Genomic DNA, 24948 nt, shown 5'->3' on the forward strand with positions numbered 1-24948 from the left:
TTGTGGCAGGACCCTGGGCTGGAAAGGGATCCATCACTAAAGGACCCCACTGTCTAAAAGGAAACTGGGAGAAAAAATAAAATTTGAAAAATGTTCCCTCTCCTGAAACACATTTTATAATTTCTTAAGAGTATTCAAAGAACTACTTTTTATCAGAATCAACCTGTCATTAACTATCAAAGGACTGCTTTATTTTACGTAATAGAACTACATAAAATATGAGTATATGACAATTTTCTAAGGATATTTTTTCTCAATCTATAAAAATGATGTAACAATTGTCACCGCAATAAACTTCAATTAAAAAAAAAAACATGCAGACTTCCATACTGGGTCAACGTGTGCACTTATGGTCCTTACAGAGGGCAGCCAAAGCATCCATTGGAAATATTAAGTTCCAAAACAAACAAATCTAAAAATAAAATAAATATCAGCTTGGTAGCTATAGACTATCAATTTTAAAAGAAAACACTCCAATAATTTGAAGTTCTATTTTATTTAAAAGTGTCAAAACTTTTCCACACTCTACAAAACCCACTAGCACAATAATTAAATTATTAATACAAATGTATTATCTTTTTCTGCAGTTCAAGGAGACCAATGACACTTTGCACAATTTTATCTTTTCAAAGTTCTGTGGGTATTCTTAATTAAGAATGCTTTACTAAGCCCCAAATTCACACAAATAGAAAGAACATAAAAAGGCCATATATTCACTAATACTACACAATCAATTCTTACTCATAGAGGGCAGGTTTACCAATTTGCCAAATGATAGCTTAAGAATTATGTACTCATAAAACATTAAAATTACTATGAACTGGCAAAAAAGTCGGTGCATTAGTGCAATATGTTGTCAGGATCAGTGGTAACCATGGAGAACTGCATCTGGAGCAGGCGCCTGCCCTTCCCGAGGTACAGGTGCCCCACCCTGTGGAGCCACCATAGAGTCCAGTGGCGCCGTGTGCATAAAGCAGGGAGTGCCGTGTGCATAAAGCAGGGAGCGCCGTGTGCATAAAGCAGGGAGGGCCAGTGTGTCAGTCCCTACCCCTGAAACTCACCAACTGCATGTAGAACCCACTACACAGCCACACGCAGCCTGCCATCCCGCTAGCGTTCTGTGAAAAACACTGTACCCAGATCTAATAGGGCCTTTAGATCTAACAGAAAGATGGGAGGGAGGCCAGGGTGCGGGGGGTGTCGTAGTTAAATGACACTACGAGGAAACAATCAGACAAATCCAGAAGGTGGCACATTCTACAAGACAACATAATCTTGCTAAAAAGTCAATATGCTGGCACACAAAAAGGGCAAGGGAATAGAGAGGGGAGGTTATTCCAAATTCAAAGACATTAAAGAGATCGTAATACATAATCCATAATAATAATACAGTGAGTTAATCTTAACTAGATCCTGCTTTAAAAAAGAACTTTTTTGAGGCAATTAGAATACAGCCTGGGTTTCAGATGCTATGAGGACCGAGAATTCCACCGGGCACAACAGTAATTCTGTGGCTCCGTAGGAGCACGTCTTTTTTATTTTTTGAGCTGCATGCTGAAGTATTTAGAGGGAAGTATTTAGAGATGAAGTGTTAGGACATTTTCAATACACTATTAAGACATAGTTCATAAAAATATATAAATGTAGACGAAGCAAATATGACAAAATGTTAGAACCACTGGTGTAGGTGAGAGGCCTACAGTTTAATCATTGTATTCTTTCTACTTTTCTGTATTTTTCATAATGAAAAAAGTTTAAACGATAAAATAAAATGAAATGAGGGAACCCAGGCAAACTAAAGATATGGATGGCTTCATGTGCCAGGAAAACCCGGACTGCCAAACCACTGTAAATATTAATAGAACAAGGAGTCTCAGGCAGCTCGCATTACAACATCAAGTGAGGGAAGAAACAGGTCATGTCTTAAACAAGAAACGGATAAATTCCGTATTGCATTCTTCAATCCACCCAAAAAAGCGAATGGTAACAACAAAACCCACGAATTGTCCTGTGATGCCCCTGACAGGACAGGGCCAGTGGTCTCCACCACAGGGGCTCAGTTTTTCTTTCAAGTGCTAGGAGTGAAAGGGAACTGTGAGGAAAGGCTCCTTAGCCAGGCCCAATGTCCCTGGATCTGGAACTCACACCCCAGGAGATAAATGAAGGAACTATAACACCTGCAGACAAACCCTGCGCTTCAGAAGTTAAATGACTGCCAGGGCAAGGTGCCATTTGTGACTGGAGTGAGGGTGCTCACTGGGACCCAGGGCACGTCCAGTGGCAGGACTCAAGGGGAGAAGAGTCTGGCAGGGAGAGAAGGGAAGAGCCAGGTCACCGGGACCAGGACCGAGGGACAAAGAGTGAGCAGACACTGCTTACGGCCACCAGGTGGCGCCAAGCTCCGTCCTAATCTTTGCAAAGCTCAACTGTCCGGGTTCTGTGCTCCTGAAACCGATTTTTCTTCACACTGTAGGTCATATGGACAAAGTGATGCTATACGTCTAAATATTCCAGTTTTATTTAAATCTATCGTACCATCTGAGAGAGCGCTGTCTCACCCTGACTGGGGTTCTCAGTAAACTAAAGCAGATCACATATGGATGGCATCCTGTGACCGGCCGGCCACTTGGGGGACATCATCTCACGTCCTCTCGACCCATGTGCCAATGAGAAAACTGCCTCAGAGAATGACCCACGAGACTCGCTCACGGCCAGGCGGCTGGTAAGCGGGAGAGGTGGAATTCTTCCCACTGTCCGCCACTGCCCGGAACGGGAGTCTCCCGCTCCCGCTTTCCCCAGCCCCACTCCCCGCCCTGTGGTCCATGCCTGGCAGCTCCCCTCCCTCACCCCTGCCCGCAGCTGAGAAAAGCTCCTGCAAATCCGACATCCATCAGGAGATGTGCTGGGGCTGCGACACGGGGCTGTGGTGAGGGGCATTTTCACTAGAACCTCATTCTGCTCCAGCCCAGTCACCTCTGACTCAGTCATCCCTTAGTGCTGCAGACCTAGCTAAATGACACATAGGTGACCTACGTGGGATAAAGCGTGGGTCACCTTTCACCCCGTCCCTGCTGATCCCAGACACAGAACTGCACACAGCCCTCTCAGGGGGGTTCCCAGAGAGGAAACACGCATGGAAAGGTGGCTGGCATCACCCCAGCTACAGGTACACGATTTACACAACAGGTAGACGCGAGGTAAGTTCAGCCTCCGAGTCCAGACTTACACTATTTTCTCCCTTAAACGTGACTCAAGAATTCTAATATTTCTGAAGAGTTTAGTTTAACATCACAGAAGACGACAATTACTGGCATTTAATCAGGAATCGCCCCATTTGAAATTCTGAATTCATACAGCTAATTGCGACACAGCAGCAGGAGAGGGTGTGAGCACAGGGCACACCGCCGACCTCTAACATAAAAGGGCAGGTCACGGAGCAGCTGTCCCAGGTGCCCCAGGTACCCACAGCAAGCGCTGAGAAGTCGTTACCGCAGAGCATTTTCTTCACAGAAGAGAGCAGAGCTGGACAAGAACAGAAAGACACTTTCCCTAACAGTCCACATCATTGGCTAAAATGCCAACAGCGAGATGGAGAAGGCATTCTGATTTAGATGCTAGTAAGCTGTACATAAAAAGGCATGGAAAGGTGAACGTACAGCTGTGTTAATATTCTGTATCGTATAGCTTAGCACATTAAAGCAAGTAGAAATTCAAGTCATCTCTGATCTTCAGGACCCTGGGAAACAAATCTGGTGAACATTAGTCGTTAGAATAAAAAAAAAAAATTGCATAACACTGAGATGTAAGTATTTTATACCAAAGTAGTGAGGAATTTAAAATAAAGAATATCTTTTTCTTACCTATTTCTGAAGTCGTAGCTTCCTGATCTGGTTCATTATTCAATCCAGACACATGGGTAAAATATTGCAAGGGTCTTTGTGTTTGGCTGCTTCCGTTGGGACTTATAGGGGTTTATGCCAACGTCACTAAGAGCCTCCATAGGACTCCTGCTCAGAAGGGGTCCACAAGACACGCCTCCCCCTCCTCCAGAGCTGCCTTCCTGGGCTTTCAGGACACCTCTATCCAAACCTTCCTCCAACTTGCTGGCCTTCTGTCTCCTCTGCCACAGCTGTGGCCTCCTCTGCCGACCTGGGAAGTTTGGTGGCTCTGAGAGCACCTTTTTACCCTCCCCCGCTTCTCCCCCGCCCCAGATTAATTATCACATAAAGGGCCATGGCTGGAAAGATCCCTTGTATGCTAAATGGTCCCAACTTTTTCGTTTTTTACCTTCAGTTTCTCCAACTGTCTCCCTGAACCCCAGGCCTACATATCCGACTACTGCCTTGACGCCCCTACTTGGTTGTGGCACAGGCATATCCCAAAGCCTTCCCACTTCAGTAAACGGCACCACGCAGGCGCCCAGACCCTCCCCGAATGGACCTGATCTTTGATTCCTCTCCTTTCTACTAAATACCACCCAGCCATCAGCATAGGTACTTGTCATCCCTTCCGTCAAGTCTGTCCCAGCCCAACTCTGTTCTCACCAGTGACACTCGGGTCCCAGCAGCCGGTCTCTCACCTGGGTGCCACAACAGCCACCTAACTGCTGCCCGGCCATCCTCTCTTGCCCTCTCCAGTTTTAAAAGGAGATGCTTCTAAAACCGAAGTCAAACCATGTCTCCATCCTGCTCGGCACCATCCAGGGACCTCTGCCCATACTTACTGGAAACGCTGGGCCTGCCGAGCCCCGAGCGTCTCCTCCCATCACCTCCCCTCCCTCTGCTCCAGCCTCACCACCCCACTTCCTGTCACTGAAACAGGCAAGCCTGCCCCAGCTCAGGGCCTCTGCCCTTCCTGGAGCCCTGCAGGTCTTCCTTCACCCAGTCAGCTCTCTGTCCACTTTCCCCTTCTCAGAGGCCCTCCCCACATCATATGCACTTCTCCTGGCTTCACTTCCCTCCAAAAGACTCACCGCTAACTAACATCAGTGTATACACCCTGTTCTCCTAATTACCTGTCTTCTCCCTCTAATTATACTGTCCATGGTCAGTTACTCCACAAATACTTGCACACGAGAGAAAGGAAGGTTCCAGTGGTAATCTCGGCCTGTGACTGTCCTGGCAGGAAATCCGCGTGTGGCTGGGCAGCCCTGCAGCTCTGGCAGAGCTTCTTCTGCCCCTGTGCCCTTCTGCCCCTGCTCCACTCCCGCCACAGGCGGTGCTTTGGAGCCCAGGCCCAGGTCATGCAGGGCTGCACCACCCAGAGCTCCACCGGGTCAGTGATGACAAGGAAGCAGCCTTCCCATCAGGCACTAAGGTGTCAGCTGTCAAACATCACACCAGCCTCCGCTGGGCCGGCCCCGTCACCCAGCGGCTTTCCCCAGGCCTCTTCTCAGCTGTACTATAGGAAGAGCTACGTGCTTTTTCAGGGGAAACACTATGTTCACTGGTCCTAGAGTCCCCTCTTCTTGACATGAAATTGCACAATGAAAGTATGTATTAAACTTAATTTATGTAATGCTGCATAGTTAGCAAACAAATGGAATTAAAAAGCACCAACTCAAAGTGATCAGCTCTGCTGTAATACACTATTTAAGACCAGGCAAAAGTTACCACATATAGTCTTATGCAGAAGGTTCTTGGGATTCTGGAGGGGTTCTAGAATGGCTTTCAGATTCCAGATATGTCTAAAACATACAATCCCCTCACACTTGAGTACACGCAGGGCTGATCCCCCTGGAGAACACACAAGCCCCGTGGCTCATGCACCCTCTGGAGGCTGGACAGTTCCCAGGATGCTCCCCATGAGCGAGGCAGGATGTGAGGGACAGTGCCAGCCTGGCTGGGTGAGGGTCCGTGGGGAGTTGGTGCCCCAGGTAGCAGGCAAGGAAGAAGACGGCAGCTCAGTCATACCGTAAAGCTTGCAAATCTGTGGTAGTCAAATCTGTTAAAGCCCGTATAAAGGACCCCACAGCACAAGCTCCCCAGTCAACTCAGATGCAAACATCCTGAGCGTTAAAAAAGAAAAGCAGACAATACAACTGTGAGCTTAGAAAACCCAAAAACATCAACAGAAGAACCTTGGATTGAGTCCACACACACTCACGTGGGAATAATAACAGTAAAAGGCTTGTTGTGAGAATTAGATGGGAGAATCCTTTTAAAGTGCTTGTGAAATCCTTGGTACATAGAAAGCATTTTTAAAATTGTCTATTTTTAATACTTTTATAAGATGATAATTTTTTCTTTGTTTTCTGGCACAGATCAGAACAAAGGGGAGGAATCTAATACTCACTGGCCATTCTGTAGGTTTCAGGAACTTCACATATTATTTTTTCCACTACTACCCCAGAATATAATGCAATGAGAACTCTTACTCCCATTGTACAGATGAGCAAATTGAGACTCAGGTCAAGCAATTTGTTTAGGGCCAACAGAATTAACAAGCTGTAGACTAGAGATTTAAACTTGTATGTGACCCTAAAGCCCATGCTTTTTCTACTTAATTGAACAGGATCTATTAAATTAGACCAGGGAAAAAAATGGGGGAAAGAACAACCTGGTGAGTTATTCTGAAAAAAATAAAATAAAATCTAGAGCCTCATCTTACACTGTAAATTAAAGTAAGAGATAACTAAAAAGATTAAATATAAAAATGTGTGACAAAATTGCATAAAAATTATACACTCAGGCAAGTCAGAAACCAAACATAATCAGTAGAAATGAACTGGGGGGAAAAATTTAAAAAACGAACACTTTCTAAAAAATTGGCAGACGTCCTAAGGTACAAGGAAGTCGTGCAAATTAAGAAGACAGGGACTTCCAGCAGAGCAACAAGGGATCAAAGAACAGACAGGAAGTCAATAAAAATTACTAACAGGCATAAAAAAACGTGCAGTTTCACGAGTAAATGAAGGGAGACAACCTTGTCCATTTTTCATCTATCGTCATCAGCAGCCTTTAAAACCTTGGAGAAGGTGTGGGCAGAGGGTACAGTCGGAGGTGCACTGCGGGCAGAGGGTACATTCAGAGATGCACTGCGGGCAGAGGGTACAGCCAGAGTGCACTGCGGGCAGAGGGTACAGTCGGAGGTGCACTGCAGGCAGAGGGTACAGTCAGAGGTGCACTGCGGGCAGAGGGTACAGCCAGAGGTGCACTGCGGGCAGAGGGTACAGCCAGAGTGCACTGCGGACAGAGGGTACAGTCGGAGGTGCACTGCAGGCAGAGGGTACAGTCGGAGGTGCACTGCAGGCAGAGGGTACAGTCAGAGGTGCACTGCGGGCAGAGGGTACAGCCGGAGGTGCACTGCGGGCAGAGGGTACAGCCAGATTGCACTGTGGGCAGAGGGTACAGTCGGAGGTGCACTGCAGGCAGAGGGTACAGTCGGAGGTGCGCTGCGGGCGGAGGGTACAGTCAGAGGGGCACTGCGGGCAGAGGGTACAGCCGGAGGTGCACTGCGGGCAGAGGGTACAGCCAGATTGCACTGTGGGCAGAGGGTACAGTCGGAGTGCACTGAGGGCAGAGGGTACAGTCGGAGGTGCACTGCGGGCGGAGGGTACAGTCAGAGGGGCACTGCGGGCAGAGGGTACAGTCGGAGTGCACTGCGGGCAGAGGGTACAGTCGGAGTGCACTGCAGCCGAAACCTTAGAGCGGGCATGCCCTCTGTGCCAGCATGCCCACTTCCGGGAACCCATCCCACAGAGATCACACAAAAGAGAGAAAAAGTTTCTGGCACAAAGGTGTTCATTAAGGCATTATGTGCTATTGTGAAAGACTGAAACTTACCATCCAAGTTTAATTTCCAAGTGAAAAATTACAACATTACATTCTTGCCATATTTCTTTAACTTTTACAATTCATGAAAAGGATGTTCTTTCAGAGACCACTACTCATTCAACGGAACATTGCACTTAATTAAAACCTCCTGCCCCCACTGGCCCAACACTCCCTTCTCACTGGCCTGTCATAACGAGGTCTGTTCTTGGGCAAAGCCCAGGCCAGGCCTGTTCACAGCAGCTTCAGCTTTTAGCTTTTAGCCCAATTCCCAGTGACAACTTCTGCTATTTTTTAAGTACAAAACCATCTGTGTTAAGCGCAGGATGCTCCTGCATGAGGATTAGATTCCACCTACTGTTCAAAAGACAAGGGTCAATGAAACATGAATGACTGACACGCATTTCTGAAAACTTAAAATGTGATCACATCTTTTAGGTTGCAACACAGATCTCCAGATTAGAGGTGCTACTCTGCCCCGGCTGTCAGGAGCTCACACACGTCTGTACGTGTGTAAGAACCACACACGTATATCACTTTCACACAGTCTGTTTTCTTTCCCCCTAACTGGCAGATCTAGCCACAGAACTATTTTTCTGCCAGATTTTGTGATTAAGGCAAAGGAACGAATCTCCATGTTTTCAGCTACTTATACAAAATTCACAGTACCTTCCACTGAGGTTTTGGTTCGCCGTTTGGATGTCTTTGTCGTCATTGACTTGGATGTTTTAGTGGAAACCTCGGTCTTAAAGAAAAGAGAATGAAAAACCTTAATTAATGCATCACACAGATACGATGAGCAGATTTATTATTCAAGCTCCACTCAAGGAGGAAGAGGAAACAGATCGACACCATCCATACACTTCAGAGGGGAACTGACGCCAACGGGCGCACCGAAACCCTCCACACCCGAGAGCAAACCAGAGGGAAGCGGAACCCTCTTTCGCTCTAAATTGAGAATCCCACCTTTTTGTACAGCCCCAAAAAGGCCAGAGTCTACCAACCACACTTTGGAAAACACTGTTCTATCAGGTGAGTTTAGAGGACTCGACGTGTGTTGCTAGATGCTTAATTACTTAAACACATCTGTAAATAGCTCTGAGCCCAATTAGAGGAGACAGCAGAGCCCACCCCCCACCTCTCAACCTGCCAGGCTGGCCTCCCGGCCTCCACCGCACACCTCGTCCCTCTTCCCGGATGCGCTTTCTGACATGCAAGTCAGATACTGAGAGTTAGGATGAGCCTAAGCTCCCTCAGATGGCCGACACGGAGGTGATGGGGCTCAGCCTCGGCTGTACCCCAGCTCAAAACGCACTGCAGGGTCCCCCAGACCAGGCAGAGCTTGGAGGAGTCCCTCCAGTGGGGCCTCCCTTTCCCTGACGGCCTGGTGCCTTTCTCCTCCCCCACTGGCTTCCGAATGACTACCCTATGTCTTTGTACATCAGACATACTCGATAGCCAAATAAAGCTGTGAAGAAACCCCAGGGTCCACCACAGGAAACCAGAGGACAACACAGCCCACCCATGTGACCAGGCGCTAAACCATTCGCATCAATCCTTACACCCAAGTGAACAGGGACCTATGGCGTGTGTGAGCCTACGCTGCGTCCTCCCACCTCGGGGGCCAGCAGAGGCCCCCAGCACAGCAGCTTGGGTTTGCTTCTCTTAAAGGTATTTTTAAAAGTTATGTTTTACCTCTGTTTCAGCTTTGGAGTCTTTAAAAGATCCATTTGACAACATTTTAGAAACCTCCCCTGAGCTTGATGACTATAAAAAAAAAGAATATTGTTTTCAAATTCTAGAATTATTCAGATCTTTCACATATAAAAACACATCAAGATGAAAGATGTCTCAGCAAGATATCCCTTCCCACATGGCACCATGGCACCCTCCACGTCCGACTCTGTTGTTGTCAGGCAGCCTGGATTCCCCAGGACCTCCCAGATCACTCTCCGAGGGGCCAGGCCAGGGGCCAGGGCTCAGAGGCAGTGTCCCACCGACATAGGGATCCTGATGCCCAGCCAGACTTCTCTGGAACGTCCCAGTGAAGCACAGGGCATCTGGAAACCGGGGAGGGCTGTACAGAACCCCAACACCTGGGCGAGGCTGCCCCTCTCCTACCTCCTGGGGTGGGTCACCTTCAGATGGAGTGGCACTGTTCACACATAGGCTTCAGACTGTGTCAGGAAGGCACCCTCAAAACAATTGACCTGAAAACTAAACACCACCTCACACCTGGACTCGATTCTCAGCACGAGAAAAGATGACAACAGCTGAGTTTTTCCTCCGAAGAGCACAGGATGACTGTTCACGACCTCAACGACACAGCGTCCTCACTGAATCATGAAGGGACACCCTGCGTGGATGCCCCCACCCCTGGTGCACCCCGCTGTCCCCTCAGAAGTGACGGGGCGGCGTGCCTGCAGACGGCGCTCTGATCTGAGGCTGGGGCCTTAACCCCCACACATGGCCCACTCTTGACTTCCCACAGCACTTTCACACCTACTATTTCACCTTTTCTTCACAAAGCCCAGAGGCTTTTGAGAAGGCTGTTGTCACTACCAAATGGAAACTAAGTGGAGGAGAGTGGCTGGTGTGAGTGCCGGGGCGAGTGCTGGCACAGCCGGGGTCACCCGCCTGCCCACAGCTGCCGAGCCGGTGCTTCCCACGCCCACCCCACGAAACAGTCCCGTCTACACCAGCAAAATCTCCCCGGGAGAAGGAAGCAGATCTGAGCAAGAACACAGTCCCTTCACCCTGGTCTGTCCTGATGAAGGCCACCTCGCACAGTAAGTGATACCAAAATGTGCCAGCGCCTCAGAAGAACGAGGTCAGTGAAAACCGTTTTCCTCAGACCTCGAAAAGGGGGCAAAGAGGGAGAATGTCTCTGCTTCCCAAACTCCTAAGGGAATCCTGCTTTTTGTGACATCTGCCATAGAATCCGCTACTCAGGAGGTTCGTGGGAGACCCCCAAGCCCCCAGCAGAACCCCTCAGTTACGAACCAAACCAGATGTGCGCTGCCCTGCTCAGCAAGGTCCAGTGTGCGGGGCTCCCGCAGGGCACGCCACAGAACTGACGCCATCTCCAGAGGACACTGCGAGCTCAGTCAGGCCTTGCCCCTTACCGCCCTGCGTCACCTGGACCGACCGTGAACCTTTCCAGACCTGGGCTTTCTCCTTTCTAGCAGCTGAGGCCAGAAGGTCCCCGCGACCTTCCCAGGGCGCTTTACAATTACACGAAGCCCCACGAGATCGGGCACCTGGAACACCAGCCCTGACAGAACACCTGTACTACCCAAGTGAGCCCGGAGTAACTACACACTTAGAAAACTGTCTGAAATAAACGAATGCTCTGGCCAACCCTAAATGTACCTGAAACTTTCCTTCAACAAGAGTTACAGTAAGCCGAGGTCCTACTGCACTTCTCTGCTCATGCTTAAGACTCGGGAAGGAGCCCTGGTCCTTCATGAGCCCACCGTGTCCAGGCTCCAAGAGCCCACACACCACTGAGCCTGCCTGTGACACTGCTCACGACTCTGCGGTACAGGCCACTCCAAAGCGTCAGGAAAATGCCCGAACGCGCACACACAGTGCAGAGCAAACCTTAACTCACGTGGGAAAAGCTGCTGTCTCTTTGGGTTTCTACTGGGACCCAAGATTGTCATAATCCTAAATTGGCAATTGAAAAACTACTTTCCTAACCACACTCTAATAAAGCCAAAATCGCTTTAGAGAACACCGCCATCTCTAAGTGAAAGGCACAGGTTTTCAAAGAGGGCCTCACCTTTCTCTCGGGTTTATCGTGCTCTCTGCTCTTGTCCCTGTCGGGGTCCCGGGAATGCTCCCCACTTTTCCCCCTCCGCCGGTCCCTGTCTCGCTCACGCTCTTTCTCCCTGTCTTTCCACCTCTCCTTTTCTTTGCTGCCCTCGTTCTTCTTCTCTTTCCCGTGGTCCAGGTCTCTGTGGCCTCTGTCCTCGTCCCTGCCCCGCCTGGCCCTGGGTTTGGTCCTCTCTCTCTCTCCTTCCTGGCACTTGTCTCTCTCGGAGTCTTTATGTCGGTTGCGGTCATTCTCCTTGGTCTTCTCCTTGTCCCTTTCCTTTTCTCTCAGTTTGCTTTCTTCTTTCAATTCTTCTTTCTGTTTTCGATCTCTGCTTGTACTTCTCTCGTTTTTTTCAGAGTTTCTTCTATCCTGAAAAAAAAGTCAAATAACAGTATCACTTATAAATGTCTTTGCTAGAATGACACACAGACTCCGGGCTTCACTTCCCAGTACGTGCAACTTGCACCTCACCTCTTGATGCTTGGGCGCCCGGGGTTCCTCGTCTCTCACAGTCCTGCTGTCCGCCTCCGGAGGTCTGGACGTCAGCGAGGTCCTTCCCTTCCCGTCCCCCTTCTCTCCAGCTAACACTCTCTTCACCACATCCTCACTTGACAGCTTGTTGTCCCAACGGGAGGAGATGAAATGCAAGGTGAAAATGAGGTCAGCACAAGTGACAAATACGAAGGGCAACACTGCAAGGCAGCTCACTAAACGGAGTCCGCCAGTGAGACGGAACGTGGAGCGCTGAGGACAGGCTGTCACCACGCAGCACGCCTGCTGGGCGCCCTCGCCTCCAGCCCCTCCTCCTCCCCAGCTGAGCCCCCCCACGCTACACAAATCCTGCCTCAGGGCTGCCCCAGCTGTCAGGTGTAGACACGTGTCACTCACGGACAGCAGAGCTGACCCCGCCACCCTGGGAACACCTACCACTCCCTCCCCACAGGGGCACAGAGGCCTAGGGAATGATCCAACTCAAGCAAACGTGAAAATCCCTCTGCAGCCTCGCTGTCCGCCGGCCTCAGCCTCGGCACACCTCTGGTCAGCCCCCAGGGAGGACGGGGTGACTGCTGCCCGCCAGGACGGGGGCCCAGGCCAAGGATACACTGCGTACTGGGGAGAGCCCTGAGTGCTACGGGAACACAGCGGGGCACCGAGGTCGGCCTGGGAAGAGGAAAGGCCAGGGCTCCAGAACGACCAACTCCACTGCTGCCAGACGAGCTGCGAGGAGGGAGGCAGCTCTGACATCAAGAAAAAGGGCGGCAGGAAGCAAGGGAGCATGACCAGCACAGGAGACGGCGTGGTGCAGGCTGGTGGCAAATGAGAAAAGAACTGGAGGGCAGGGAGTGGCAGCAGGTCACAGAGCTGGCGGTGCCCCCCCAGCCCAAGGCAACAGGACGCTGGCAGTGGCTTCAGCAGATTTGCTTTTCAGAAAAAGGAGCAACATGGAGAGTGCAGATGGGACTTGAGGACAGCGAGCAGTGCACCTGTGGAATCCGCTTCCGCTCTCCACGCCTGCGCGCTGGCCGGCTGGCCGCAGACCAGGGCGAGGCTCTCCGGGGTCCTCCTGGGAGCCACCACTCCCCACCCAGCCCCCACTGCTGCGGTGACCTCACAGCGTTGCCGCTGGCCCACAGCCTACCAGGTACACGAAGGGCTGTATTAGCTACGCCCTTGATAAAGGTCCAACTCCACTCGTCTGGGGCCTACTCGGTTCCCACAAGCAAGGCAGGCCCCGGGGATGACCTTCTCCAACAACCGGGATCTACCGAGAGATGCCCATGTGGCAATCTCCAGTGTTAATGACGAACCCAGTCCCTGTACAACCGAAAGAGGATTTCTTTGAAGGCAGCATAGCTCTGCAAATAACAATCAGGAGAGAGGGAGGAATGGAGCAGAGAAGGGAGGGAGCGAGAGGGGGGAGGAAGCAGACACCGGAGACTGGAAAAGGCGGCGGAGAACAGGGATGCCCCACAAGCCCTGGAGGAGAAAAGCAGCCTTCATCCACCTGGTCCCCGGGTGGAAACAGTCACCTGCCCTAAATGGAGGCCTGAGAGCAGGAGGCATGCAGGGCCTGGAAACCTGGCACCTGCCCCTGGCACCTGCCCCCAGAGCCAAGAGCCTGCGAGGTGCCTGTTTTAGGAAGCGTGTAGAACTTGTGTGTCTGTGTTTACACTTGGCAGTTACTTCGTCCGAAACTCCAAAACGGCGAGGTTCCAGAATAGGTGGGATCAGATGCCGAGCTCCTTACTAAACCACCACGTGCACGTTTGGGAGGTGCCCCCACCCCCACCTGCGCTCTTCAGCAGCAGCAGGTTCAGGGGCTGGCGCTGCCGCATTACCTTGTTGAGACAGCATTTTCCAATTTTCTGCAGCAGCTCATTGGTCCTTTCAGGCTCATGCCCGGCCACGATGCGGGCTGGTTTTGCAGACAACGGCTCTCCTGAAACCATCACCACCACGTCTATGGCCTTCTGAAGGAAGCTAATTTTGGCATCTTTATCCTAAAAGATTTCCATTTAAAACACAAATAACAAACTACTTCGAAAAAACTGTTATCTTCAGTATGCTCAATAAGCACACACAGTTCCTGTTTAGGTAAAAAGCTATATTTAGATGTCAAATTTAGAAACACTGACTCTTTAGAACAAAACAAAAACAGCTCAGTAAACCTTTTAACATTAGTTGATGCACCGGCATTAACCTTGGAAACATTAATTCCATTTCTCAATGGATAAAATTAGTATGATACACAGTTGCTAAAAATGAGAAAATGAAATGAAAGTGTATATGGCAGCTCAGAAATGTATGGACTTTGCACTCCCACCATAGGCAGCATATAACCGCCACACAGCACAGTACACAGTTTATAGAGAAAACCTCCTTTATTCCGGCAAGGGGGTGGGACCCCCCTCAACCTACCTTCACATTGTCTGACTTCATCTCGGCGTCCGTGTAGAGGCCCTTCATGAAGCCAGTCGTCCTGATCACCTTCAAAAGGTAAAGCGAGGCCGTGGTCAGCCCGGCGGCCCCAGCCATTGAACCCCATACCCATGGCCGTGGGAATCTGACCACACCCAGGGGCTCAGCAGACTTGCGTGTCTCCTACACACGAGGCCCTGCGCCAGGCGGGACCCAGCCGGCTGTGGGGACAGGTAGACGCTACAAAGATTTGCAGAGCACTAAGAGAGCACACGATCCATCCCGAATCCAAACTCAGGAGGGCGAGGGGTGTCAGGGAGCATCCCAGAAGAAATCATATATAAACTGAGAGCAGAGGCTTCAGGAGAAGAGTTGGGGGAGGGGGTACCGAGGAAGAGCGTGCCAGGCCAAACAGCCCCCGAAAGGTCCAGGGCCAAGAGGGTCCTGTTCAAGGGGTCATAAGGCGTTTGGGGCAGGAGGAACCGGCCAGAGTCAGGCGGGGGCCTCACCCAGAAGGCCTTCGAAGCCATTCAGGAATACGGACTTAGCCTAAGGACCACACGAGGCCCTGAGACGTTCGAGAGCAGGGACAGCACCTTACAAGGGCCACTCAGGCCTAGTGGAGAGAATGGATTCTGGGAAGAAAAGGAACAGCTCAGCGCGGGTTTCTGACACGGGACGGAAAGGTCTTTCTCCTCCACTGTTCCCCACGTCCTAGGACAGGGGTGCTCAGAGCCACATCGCTTCTGCTCTCTCCCCTCAGTCAACCTGGACCTCCCCATGACCCCCAAAACTAGCTTTTGGGGTGGTGATTTCCTCATTCCTCCCCACCCCCACACACAGTCAGGGTCCTGGCTTCTCTCAGACCAGAGCTTTTCAAAATGTGACAGGTCAACACAGTGGGTAGCAACAGCATTTTTGTTTTTCAAATGAAACAGAAAGAAAAGTCAGACTGCAGTGTGTGTAGCAAGGATGAGTACACCTGTATATGTGTGTGTCCTGGGTGGATACAAAGCATATGTATCACTGCCAGCCGTGTTTAAAAACGAGGACAGTCGCATGCTAATAGCAGGCTTCTCTGAGACGAAGCTACAGCAAGCTATGAACTGAGCTAGCTTTCATTCCTCATCAAACTACCTAAGAGCTGGGCTACTATTTTTAATTAATTAAGAGCTATGCTACTATTTTTCCTGAGAAGACAGGTGGAATATTAAGAGTAGCCTACACTTTATATTCCTGGCAACTTTTCCCTTGTTTCTTTCAAGGTTTTCCCAGTTCGTTGGCAGTTAAAACTGTCAGCAATAATTTTAAGTGACAAGAGATACTGATGTCACAAGACCAGTGCTTTGATTCATGAAAGAGGCAAAGTTGGTTTAGCTGTAGCTAAAATACTAAGATGGTGGCTTGAATACAACCCTCCGGGGCAGTAAAGAATTTTCATACAAGGCTCTCCACCTATTATCTGAAAATGCATTCGAATATGTCTGCCCAGAGCACACCAAGTCCCACAGGATGAGGCATGTCCCCCCACTCCCTTCCTGACTCGCTTTTCAGTGGGCTCACAGGACCAACACAGAAGATGAGAGCATGAGGCCGTGGCGGCAGCCGCTGTGCTCAGCCAGGCCCATGTCCTGGTGACTACCTGTTCCCTCCTGGGTTAGAGCACGCTACCTGCCTACCGCACAGGGCAGAGGTGACGCAGCACGCGGCCCAGCACCCACTGGGCTCCCCACACAGCCACGTCCCTTCCGCAGACACTGTCCAGAGCAGCTGGAAGTGCTGGGGACTAGCTGCAGGAGGAAGAGGCCAGGCCAGACAGCCCTTGGGATGTGGGTGGGATTCCAGAAAGTTTTCAGCACAATTGGGGTTTTTAACACAGAGGCACACATTAGAAACTAAGTTAAGATCACAGAAATGAGTAAAGCAAAGTTTGTGGAAGAGTAAAGTGTCCAGCCTATTGGAAAGAGTGAGAAATGAAGCTCGAGGACCACCGTGGAGAGAGATCAGGAGCCCCGGCAGTCTCCAAGCTCAGCCTGATTCCTAACTCCCAAGGAGTACACCCTAGTTTCCAAGTTCAATACCCACCTGAGATGCACCATAGGAACCGGCACCGCCTCCCTGAGCCAGAAGCCTTGACAGATTCCACTCAACAGTGACTGTTTGTTGTGCCCCTTCTGTGTACCGTACCCAGTGCCACCCGGGACATGCCAACAAAACAGTTACGGTCCCCGTCATTGAGGAATTCACCTTCCACTGGGGAAAAGTCAACAACCAATCTCAACTGAAGGCAGGCTGTGCCGTTTATCAGCAGATACTAACCTGCTCTTCTATAGTTTCCCTTTCCGGTTCCCCTACAACCACAGGTGTCCATTAAACATCCAATATGTGGTGACCAGTGTGCAGAGCCCTGCGGAGGAAAACCTGGAGGGGAGGGGGCGTGCTAGGCACTGAAGGAAAAGAACCACAAAACAGCTCTGGCAGGCAGAACAGAGTATGTGCTCTAACAGATACACAGGTAGGCTGGAAAGATATAATGCTCCCTGAGAGGGGCCGGGAGACTCCCCAGAAAAGGAGGTGCAGGGATGGATGAGAAGGAAGAGCAGGGGTGAGGGTGATGAACACCTCGCAGAGGCATCACCGACTTGGGCCCACGGTCACCCCTTGGGCCGCAGGCCAGGCAGGCTCCCGGGCAGGAGCTGCGCACAGCTACGTGAGGCCCGACCTTGACGCTAGCCCTGATTCGGGCCCCAGCCCACACCTGGGCCCCGACCTCGACCCGCACCAGGGCCGGGACCCCCATCTGGGCCCTGATACCGGCTCGCACCACAACCCTCATCCGCGACCCGCACCTGGGCCCCGACTCCCACCTGGGCCCTGACCCCTGGCCCTCACTCCGGCCCCGACCCTGACCCCGCCCGCGCCCTCGGTCCCGACCCGCTCCCCGCACCCGAGCCCCGACCCGGGAGCCGCACCCACCTCCGTGATGATGTCGTGCAGGTAGCGGAACGGGGGCTTGCTCAGCAGCTTCTCCGTCAGCGGCGGCCTCCGAATCACCTTCCCCAGAGCCTCCTGCGTCCGCTTCACCACCGCCGCGTTCATGGCGGCGCCGCCCGCGCTCCCGCCGGCCCGCCGAGTCCAAGCCCCGCTCTCCCGCCGCTCCGGCCCCGCCGCCGCCGCCTGCTCCTGCCCAGACGCGCCGTTCGGGTTTCCATCCCACAGTGCACCGGAGTCGGTCAGGGCGCGTGCGCGGGGCCGCGAGCGCTCGGTCGCCAGGGCGGCGCGGCCTTAGCAACGGACGCGCCGCGGCGCTCCGCCCCCTGCCCGCCTGCTGCGCGCGCACGCTGGGCGGGGGTCTGCCCTGCCCACTGCCTCGCTGCGAGTGGGCTGGTGGCGTCCTCTCCCTGGACCCTCCCAACGGCCTCGGGGAGCAGGAAGGTGCTCGCCGCGTGTTAGAGGGGACCGCCAGGGCTGGTTCACAGCGACGCCACTTCCAAGACTTGTGCTGCCTGTTTCACAGATTCCAAGGGGACCAAGTTAACTCAAACAACACGGAATAGAAAACGCCCAATCCTGTTACTTAATGCGGCTTCCTGGTGAAGTACAGCAGGAACTCGTCTTCTCTGAGATACCGTTTCTGTTCCTGTAAAGTAGGGTCAGCGTGTGCCAGCCTCCCTAACTCCCAGGGAGGTGAGAGCCAAACGGTGGCGCCAGCGCTCGTTGTGCCAGGTTGTCTGTGCTTCCGTCCCACCTGTGTTCCATCCACCCCGCACAGGTGCACTGCAGAAAGCCTTCTAGCAATCTGGAAGCGTGTGGTCTGTTCCTAGTTCTTCTAATGCATACCTTTATAGCTTCTATTTACTTTTTCTCCCCCCCACCATTTTCAATGCTCTTCATTGCTAGTGTAGATCGAAATTTCCATCTGGTGTCAGGCTCCTGTCTGAAGACCGTCCTTTATTGAATCTTTTAGCACAGGTCAGCTGGCAATGAATGCCCTCACCTTTTGTTTGTCTGAAAGTCTATATTGCACCTTCACATTTGAAAGATCGTGTCAACAACTATAGAATTCTGGTCGTTTTCTTTCATTCGGTACTTTAAAGATTTTACTCCATTCCCTTCTGGATTACAGAGTTTCTAAAGGGAAGACAGCTGTAGTTATTTTTGTTCTGTCTGTTGTGTATCTGGCTGCCTTGAAGACTTTTCTTTTCACTGTTGGTTTGCGTAAGCCTACCCATGATGTATCTAGGTGTGGAGTTTTTTTACTTAAAATTTATACTTAATTATTATTGACCTACAATAAAATTCACCCATTTTAAGTGTGCAGGCTGGTGCATTTTGGTAATTATATACAATTATGTTACCACCACCACAATCAAGACAGAAGATTCCTGCGCCCTAAAACGCTCACTTGCAGTCCATCTCTTTCCCCTATCCCAACCCAAGCAACCGCGAATCTGGTTTCTGTTATTATAATTCTGCCTTTTCTAGAGTTCCATATAAATGAAGTTGTACAGTACGTAGTCTTGTGTTTACTTGTTTCTCTTATGTTTTTGAGATTCGTCCATGTTGCTACATATATTAATGTCATTCCTTTTTATGGCTGAGTAATATTGCATAGAACACTTTGTTTATTTATTCACCAGTTGATGGACATTTGGGTTGCTTTCCATTTTTTGTTATTTATGAATAACACTACTAAGGCCATTTACATACCAGTCTGTGTGTGAACATAAGTTTTTATTTCTCTTGAATGAATACCTAGGAGTGGGATTGCTGGATTGTGTGGTAAGAGTAGGTTTAGTTTTACAAGATACTACCAGACTGTTTTCAAAGTGGCTACACCATTTTTCATCCCCACCAGCAATGGCTGGGGTTTCCAGTTGCTTCATATCCCTGTGACACCTGATATGTCAGTCTTTTAACTTTAGTCAGTCTAGTGTGTGTGTAATGGCCTCTTACTGTGATTGTAATTTGCATTTCTCTAGTGTTTGGAGCATCTTGTCATGTACGTCTTGGGCATTCATACAGGTTTGGTGACAATAGCCCATAAAGTGTCTTTCAGGCGCTTATGGAGTCACTGCTCTGTGCTGAGTAGTCTAGGTTCTGCAGATTTCAGGGGAAGTACGTACCTTCTAGAAAACAACTTCTGCTCCTGAGAACGTCAGTCTCCTGCAGCGAACAGTGTCTGGGGCTGTGTGAGCTGTGGCCACTAGACGGAGGCCAGGTGAACAGCCAGGGCTCATCCCCCTGCAGCAGTGACCACCTCACTTCCTTCCACACTTCACCGTGCAGGTGGGCTGGCGGTGGGAGAAGCCTGAGAATGACACCCATGAGGGAAGGAATTTGACAGCACTCCCTGTACAGAAGTGTCCCACGGCCCATCCATGGGAAGCGACCCTCAGAGAGCTTCCCCCTGGGTGGCCCTCAGTTATTAGCCCTGCCGCCCAGCTTCCAGGCCCAGCCCCTTGGGCGAAGCACCCCCATCCTCTGAGCCCGGCCTTGTCAAACCTTCCGGCCTCCTGGAAACCCCACACTACCCCTGGGAGCTTTTGTGTTGTCCTCCCCACCCACCACCACTTCCTTTCAGCTTGACATTATTTCCCAGGCCAGACTCACAGCTCGGCAGGACAGTCCCTGTGGCATTCGGCACGTTGGTCCCTTGGGACAGTCCAGGGTGTGGTGGACACTGCATCAGGCTCCTTCTGAGGCTCCCAGCTTCCCGCTGCTCTCCTGCGTGTCCACACACTTACCTTTGTCACTCACACATGTCCTGCTTCCCAAGAACAAACATTAATTCTCAAACAGTTCATCAAACTCCATAAAGAAGAAGGAAATCGCCTCCCACGTGCCTCATCCTGAGCATTCTGCCCACACTGAACCTAATACTTCAAATCCACACGGAGACCAGAGAACCGCGTTAGCTCCCTTCCCCCGCCGGCCCTGCCCACCTGACTGCACCTCAGCCCCCCCAAAAGTCATTTAAAAGGAGGGGCACTGTGAGACTGCGTGCTTCTCCTTGGCTGGCCTTACCCAGGAAAGTTGGCCTTGAAGCGACTCGGCCCTTAAACAACACTGTACCATTGTATAAATGTACGACAGCTCCTTAGTCCAGTCACCTACAGATGGAGTCCGTGGAATTGTAACAGCTACACGATGTCAGAGGGGCAGTAGATTGGGGGAGGGGAGTTATCACTTTGTGAGGGGTGGAAATGTCTAGTACATTGTTTTGGACACCTGAAACTAATTAAAAAAAAAAAAAAGGCTGCACCAGCTTCCTGCCCTCGGGTGTTAGGGAGAGAGGGGTAGGGCCTCCTTCTCACCTGCTGGCCAGGTGTGGCGCCTCAGGGGAGGCACCGCATCCAGTGGTGTCTGAGGACTGGAGCTGTGCTCACAGGTCTTCCCTGATCCGCTGGCGTGGCCCAGCAGGAGCCCAGAAGCTCTGTGAGGACTCCCCCCTCTGCACTCTGAACACTGGCCGGGGCGGCCTGAGTGGGGGTAGAGGGAGAACTCAGGTGTCGCTGACCCTGGCCTCTGACCCCAAGCACCTGCCTTCACAACAGACAATCCCAGCCCCTCCCCACAACGTTCACGCTGGGCAGACTCACCCTCTGGGCCCAGGCTGGTCTGTGAGCAGTGGGCAAGGTGGGTGTAGCCAGGAAGCCACCTCTGGCTCCTGAGGCCCCACTGAGGACCCCAGCCAGTGCCACACGAGGGGGGAGCCTGATTCCACAGCCTGTGGAGCTCAGGGGGCGCCCAGGCCAAGGAGGCCTTGTGGAGCCTGAGGACACAGGTCTGGTGGCTGTGGGACCAGGGGCCAGGAGAGAGGGTCTGAGAGGGTCCAGGACAAGCGAGCAGGGCCGCCCGAGGGCCTGGCTGGAGGGAGGTGGCCATGGAGTGGACACTCATCCTAGAGGTCACAACCTTCACTGCCCCTTGGTGAGGCCACACCCTCCACACAGGCCTTGGAAAGCAAGGCTGAGAAGCCGCAACTAAGGATTTCCGCTGCAAGAAAGAGACCCAGAACCGGGGCCTCAGGAGGGTGGGGGCCCCAGGCCAGCCTGGAGCCTCCAGTTCTGGGGGCGGGCGAGGCGGGGGTGGGGGTGTGTCAGGGGCTGTAGCCTGAATTACCCCTGAGCTTCTTAGCGTCATGAAAGGATTAGAGAGAAAGGCAGAGAACATAAAAAAAGAGTCATTCATAAAAAAATAATAATTGATTAAATAACTATAGAAAATCACAGCAAAGAAAGTGTTTGAAACATAAAAGCCTGGCAGGAGATGTTTTTGAAAGAAGTAATTTCTGAATGAATGAAGGACATAACAGTGACCATGACTCACCCCAGGAGAGAGCTCCACAAAGAAGGGTGGCTTCCAGACCCTACCTGCCCTCGCCTAGGAGGCAAACATCCCCAGAGACAAAGACCTGGGGGGGCTGACTGGGCCACTCAGAGCTCCACGTCTGTGAAGAGCCCAGGATGTGGGTCAGCCGGCAGGAAGGGCAGGGGAGGCAGATGCCAGGCGGGAGGAAAAGTGGCCCAGAGCCTGGAGACAGCCTCACTGGCCCTAGACGCAAGACTCGACTCCCTGACAGGCTCAGAAGGACAGGCCACAGTCTGTGAGGCCGGCCAAGTGCCATCATCAAAGCTGGGAGGTGACTGACATCATTCTATGAAACCTGAGGGGCCTGCATGCAAGGCCTTGTCTCCTCCTCTCCACGTGAGCCTAAAGAAGAAGACAAAGCCTTCTGTCCCTAAACTTGCTAAGGTTGTTTCTGCCTCAGGACCTTTGCACTTGCTGGCCCCTTTAGCTGAATAGGAACACTCTTCCCCAGATCTTAGGTTGGATCCTTGACATTATTCAGGTCTTGGCTCATATGTGACATCCTCAGAGATAGCAGAAGCAGACCACATCTGAACTCTGCAGCCTGATATCTTTATTTCCTTCAAAGTAATTGTCTATTCATGTCTACCTTTTGTTTTCGGTCTCCTCCCCCACTCCACTCATCCCCAGAAAGTGAGTTCCATAAGTAGAGAGGCCTGGTGGATTTGCTCACCCCTGAACCCCTTGTACCTAGGTACAAATAGGTACTTAGTAGCTATTTGCTGAATGTTGAATGGATTATGCTTTTGTTAAAACTGCTCTTTCCAAAGAGCTCTTAATATGGTTTGCTTATATCACAATTTTAAATTTAAAAAATCAAACTCTAATGTCATGTAGACAATATAACCTCAGTGATATTAAATGTCTACGTGTGTGTGTTTGTGTGTGTGTGTTTCAACATTTCAGAGATTATCTGGACTTTGGGATTATGGGACGTTTCTTCTGCTTCTTTCTACCTCATTGTATCTTATATTTATTTCTCAGTAAATAATAATTTTTAAACCAAAAGCAAAAGTCAAGTTGTCAGAGGAGAGCCCTCTGAGGGAAAACCACAGCATGAGGCCCTGCTGGGAGACCATTTCCCAGGTGCCCACTGTGCCCCATTTATACATAACTGCCTCTACAGGGTCATCAGCGAGACTGACATTTATTTACCTGGCACTGCGACAAGCTCCCTGAATTGGCAGCAGGGTAGCTGTTACCAAGTGCGGCCTTTACCTGTAATTAGCTGTGTGACTTTGGTCAATTCTGGCCTTTACAATCTTCAGCCATCTCGCCAGGAAAGTGAAAGATCTGAACTCAATCAGCATGAACATCTCCTCCAAGCACCATCGCTCACGGCAAGTCCTCAGAGCACCTCCCCACATGCTCACTGCCAAAGCCCGATTCCAGCAGCGTCCCCTTAACCCAGGGTCTCCCCGATCTGATGGCGGGCGCTTAGGCCCCTGAGAACACAGACAGAAGGCTTGTTTAAGGGTACTTTCCTGGAGCGAGCATCCGCGGCTTTCATCCTGTTTGCACAGGGGGCTGCTTCTCAAATACAGCGTAAAAATCATCCACGGAGGGAGTCCCAAGCAAGCCCTTTCCAGTCGGGTTAGCTGGTGTCCCAAGGTGGTCGCTATGTGCCCTTTCCGAAAGTGAATGAGACAAGACACACGTGTGGACCTGGAGCTTTCTGCCAGAGCAGGAGTCGGCGGGCAGGCAGACGGGCAGATGCCCACCTGGGCAGGGGCAGCCCTCCCACCTCCCTGTGCCCAGCCCTTACCAGCTGCCAGCACAGCAGCCAGGCCTCAGGGAGCTGCTGAAGAGCCTACATTTGAATTACGTAAAACCTGAGTTCTGCCAGGTGGGAGGTTAGGTTGGGGGGATGGGTGAAAAGGGTGAGGGGATTAGAGGTACAATTGGCAGTTACAAAATAGTCGTGGGGAACATAGTCAATAGTATTGTAATAACTATGTATGGAGTCAGGTGGGCACTAGACTTACGGGGGATCACTTTCTAAGGTATATAAATGTCATAAATCACTATGTATATAAATCACTATGCTGTACACTTGAAGCTAATAAATATTGTATGTCAACTATAATTGAAAATAAAAAAAATTTAAAAAAAACTGGGTCCCCCCCCTAAAACTATCGGCACCTGCCACCCCTGCAACCCTATATTCTACACCCAGGGGCCTCCCCTCACCTCTGTCTGTCAGGTGCCCCCTGGTTCCACATCAGGCTTCCTCCAGACACGCTTAGGTGAGAATTGTGTAACTGCTCAGAGGAGGTTGGTACAAAAGTAATTGCGGTTTAAAAAGTTAAAACTAATTGCAAATACCACAGTTACTTTTGCACCAACCTAATACAATGCCTCGTCCCCACTGGAACAGGCTCCAGAAGGCAGGAGCCAATTCCACTGTCGACTCGGGGCCCACACAGAATATTGGCTGAATGAGCATGAAGGAGGAAGGCTTAACCACTGAGTGTCTGCTATGGGCGGCCACCCAGCCGGCCGTGGGGACCAAGGCCCACTCCACAAGGAGTATTGGTCCTTGTCGGCTCTCTGGAAGCTCCTCTCTGGGGAGACTTAACAAAGCCTACCTCGCCCCTGCTCCCCACGGCAGCCCACGTAGGAGGACTCATTGAGATGGGGGTACAAATCCGGTTTCCCAGGGACCCCCACCTAAGAGAGTTGCTCTCAGGAGCCGTCTGAGGAAGCAGCATCTAACCTGAGATTGTTGGAGCTGAGTCACCCACTGGCCAACTGAACCAAAATCCCCAGGAGTGTAAAAGGGAGAACTGAGCTGGTACAACCTTGAAAACTTCCCCAGCAGTGAGGTGGGATGGGAGCCCAGTGGGGGTGCTCCCGCCATCCCTGCCCCCCACCACGGGGCTGCGAGCCTCAGTGACTGCCAGCTGCTCAGATATAAGGGCCTAGGCCCCCGCCTGGACTCAGGATGTCCCTGCAAGGCCATGCACAGCTCAGAGCCCCGGGTTCCTTCGAGTCCTGAGCTGCACCAACCCTGCCTCCTTCACCCCGTATGGGGGCTGCTCCCAAGGACACTCCCCTCCATCC

The 24948-nt window shown here is 51.3% G+C and overlaps 1 protein-coding gene across 1 annotated transcript in view; it reads right to left on the bottom strand.

The window, feature by feature from the left end:
• TRAF3IP1 (TRAF3 interacting protein 1) overlaps nt 1-17714 on the bottom strand; it is a 51210-nt gene extending 33496 nt beyond the window's left edge. The window contains exons 1-7 of the mRNA XM_033112838.1: nt 17488-17714; nt 14512-14580; nt 13932-14093; nt 12064-12207; nt 11557-11961; nt 9468-9539; nt 8442-8517 (exon numbers count right to left, since the gene is read on the bottom strand). Coding sequence (XP_032968729.1) covers nt 8442-8517; nt 9468-9539; nt 11557-11961; nt 12064-12207; nt 13932-14093; nt 14512-14580; nt 17488-17610 — 1051 coding nt within the window. The 5' untranslated portion in view covers nt 17611-17714. The remainder of the gene's footprint in view (nt 1-8441; nt 8518-9467; nt 9540-11556; nt 11962-12063; nt 12208-13931; nt 14094-14511; nt 14581-17487) is intronic.
• Nucleotides 17715-24948: the final 7234 nt, after the last annotated feature.

The sequence above is a fragment of the Rhinolophus ferrumequinum genome, chromosome 8 (assembly GCF_004115265.2).
Source record: "Rhinolophus ferrumequinum isolate MPI-CBG mRhiFer1 chromosome 8, mRhiFer1_v1.p, whole genome shotgun sequence".
Lineage (NCBI taxonomy): Eukaryota > Metazoa > Chordata > Mammalia > Chiroptera > Rhinolophidae > Rhinolophus > Rhinolophus ferrumequinum.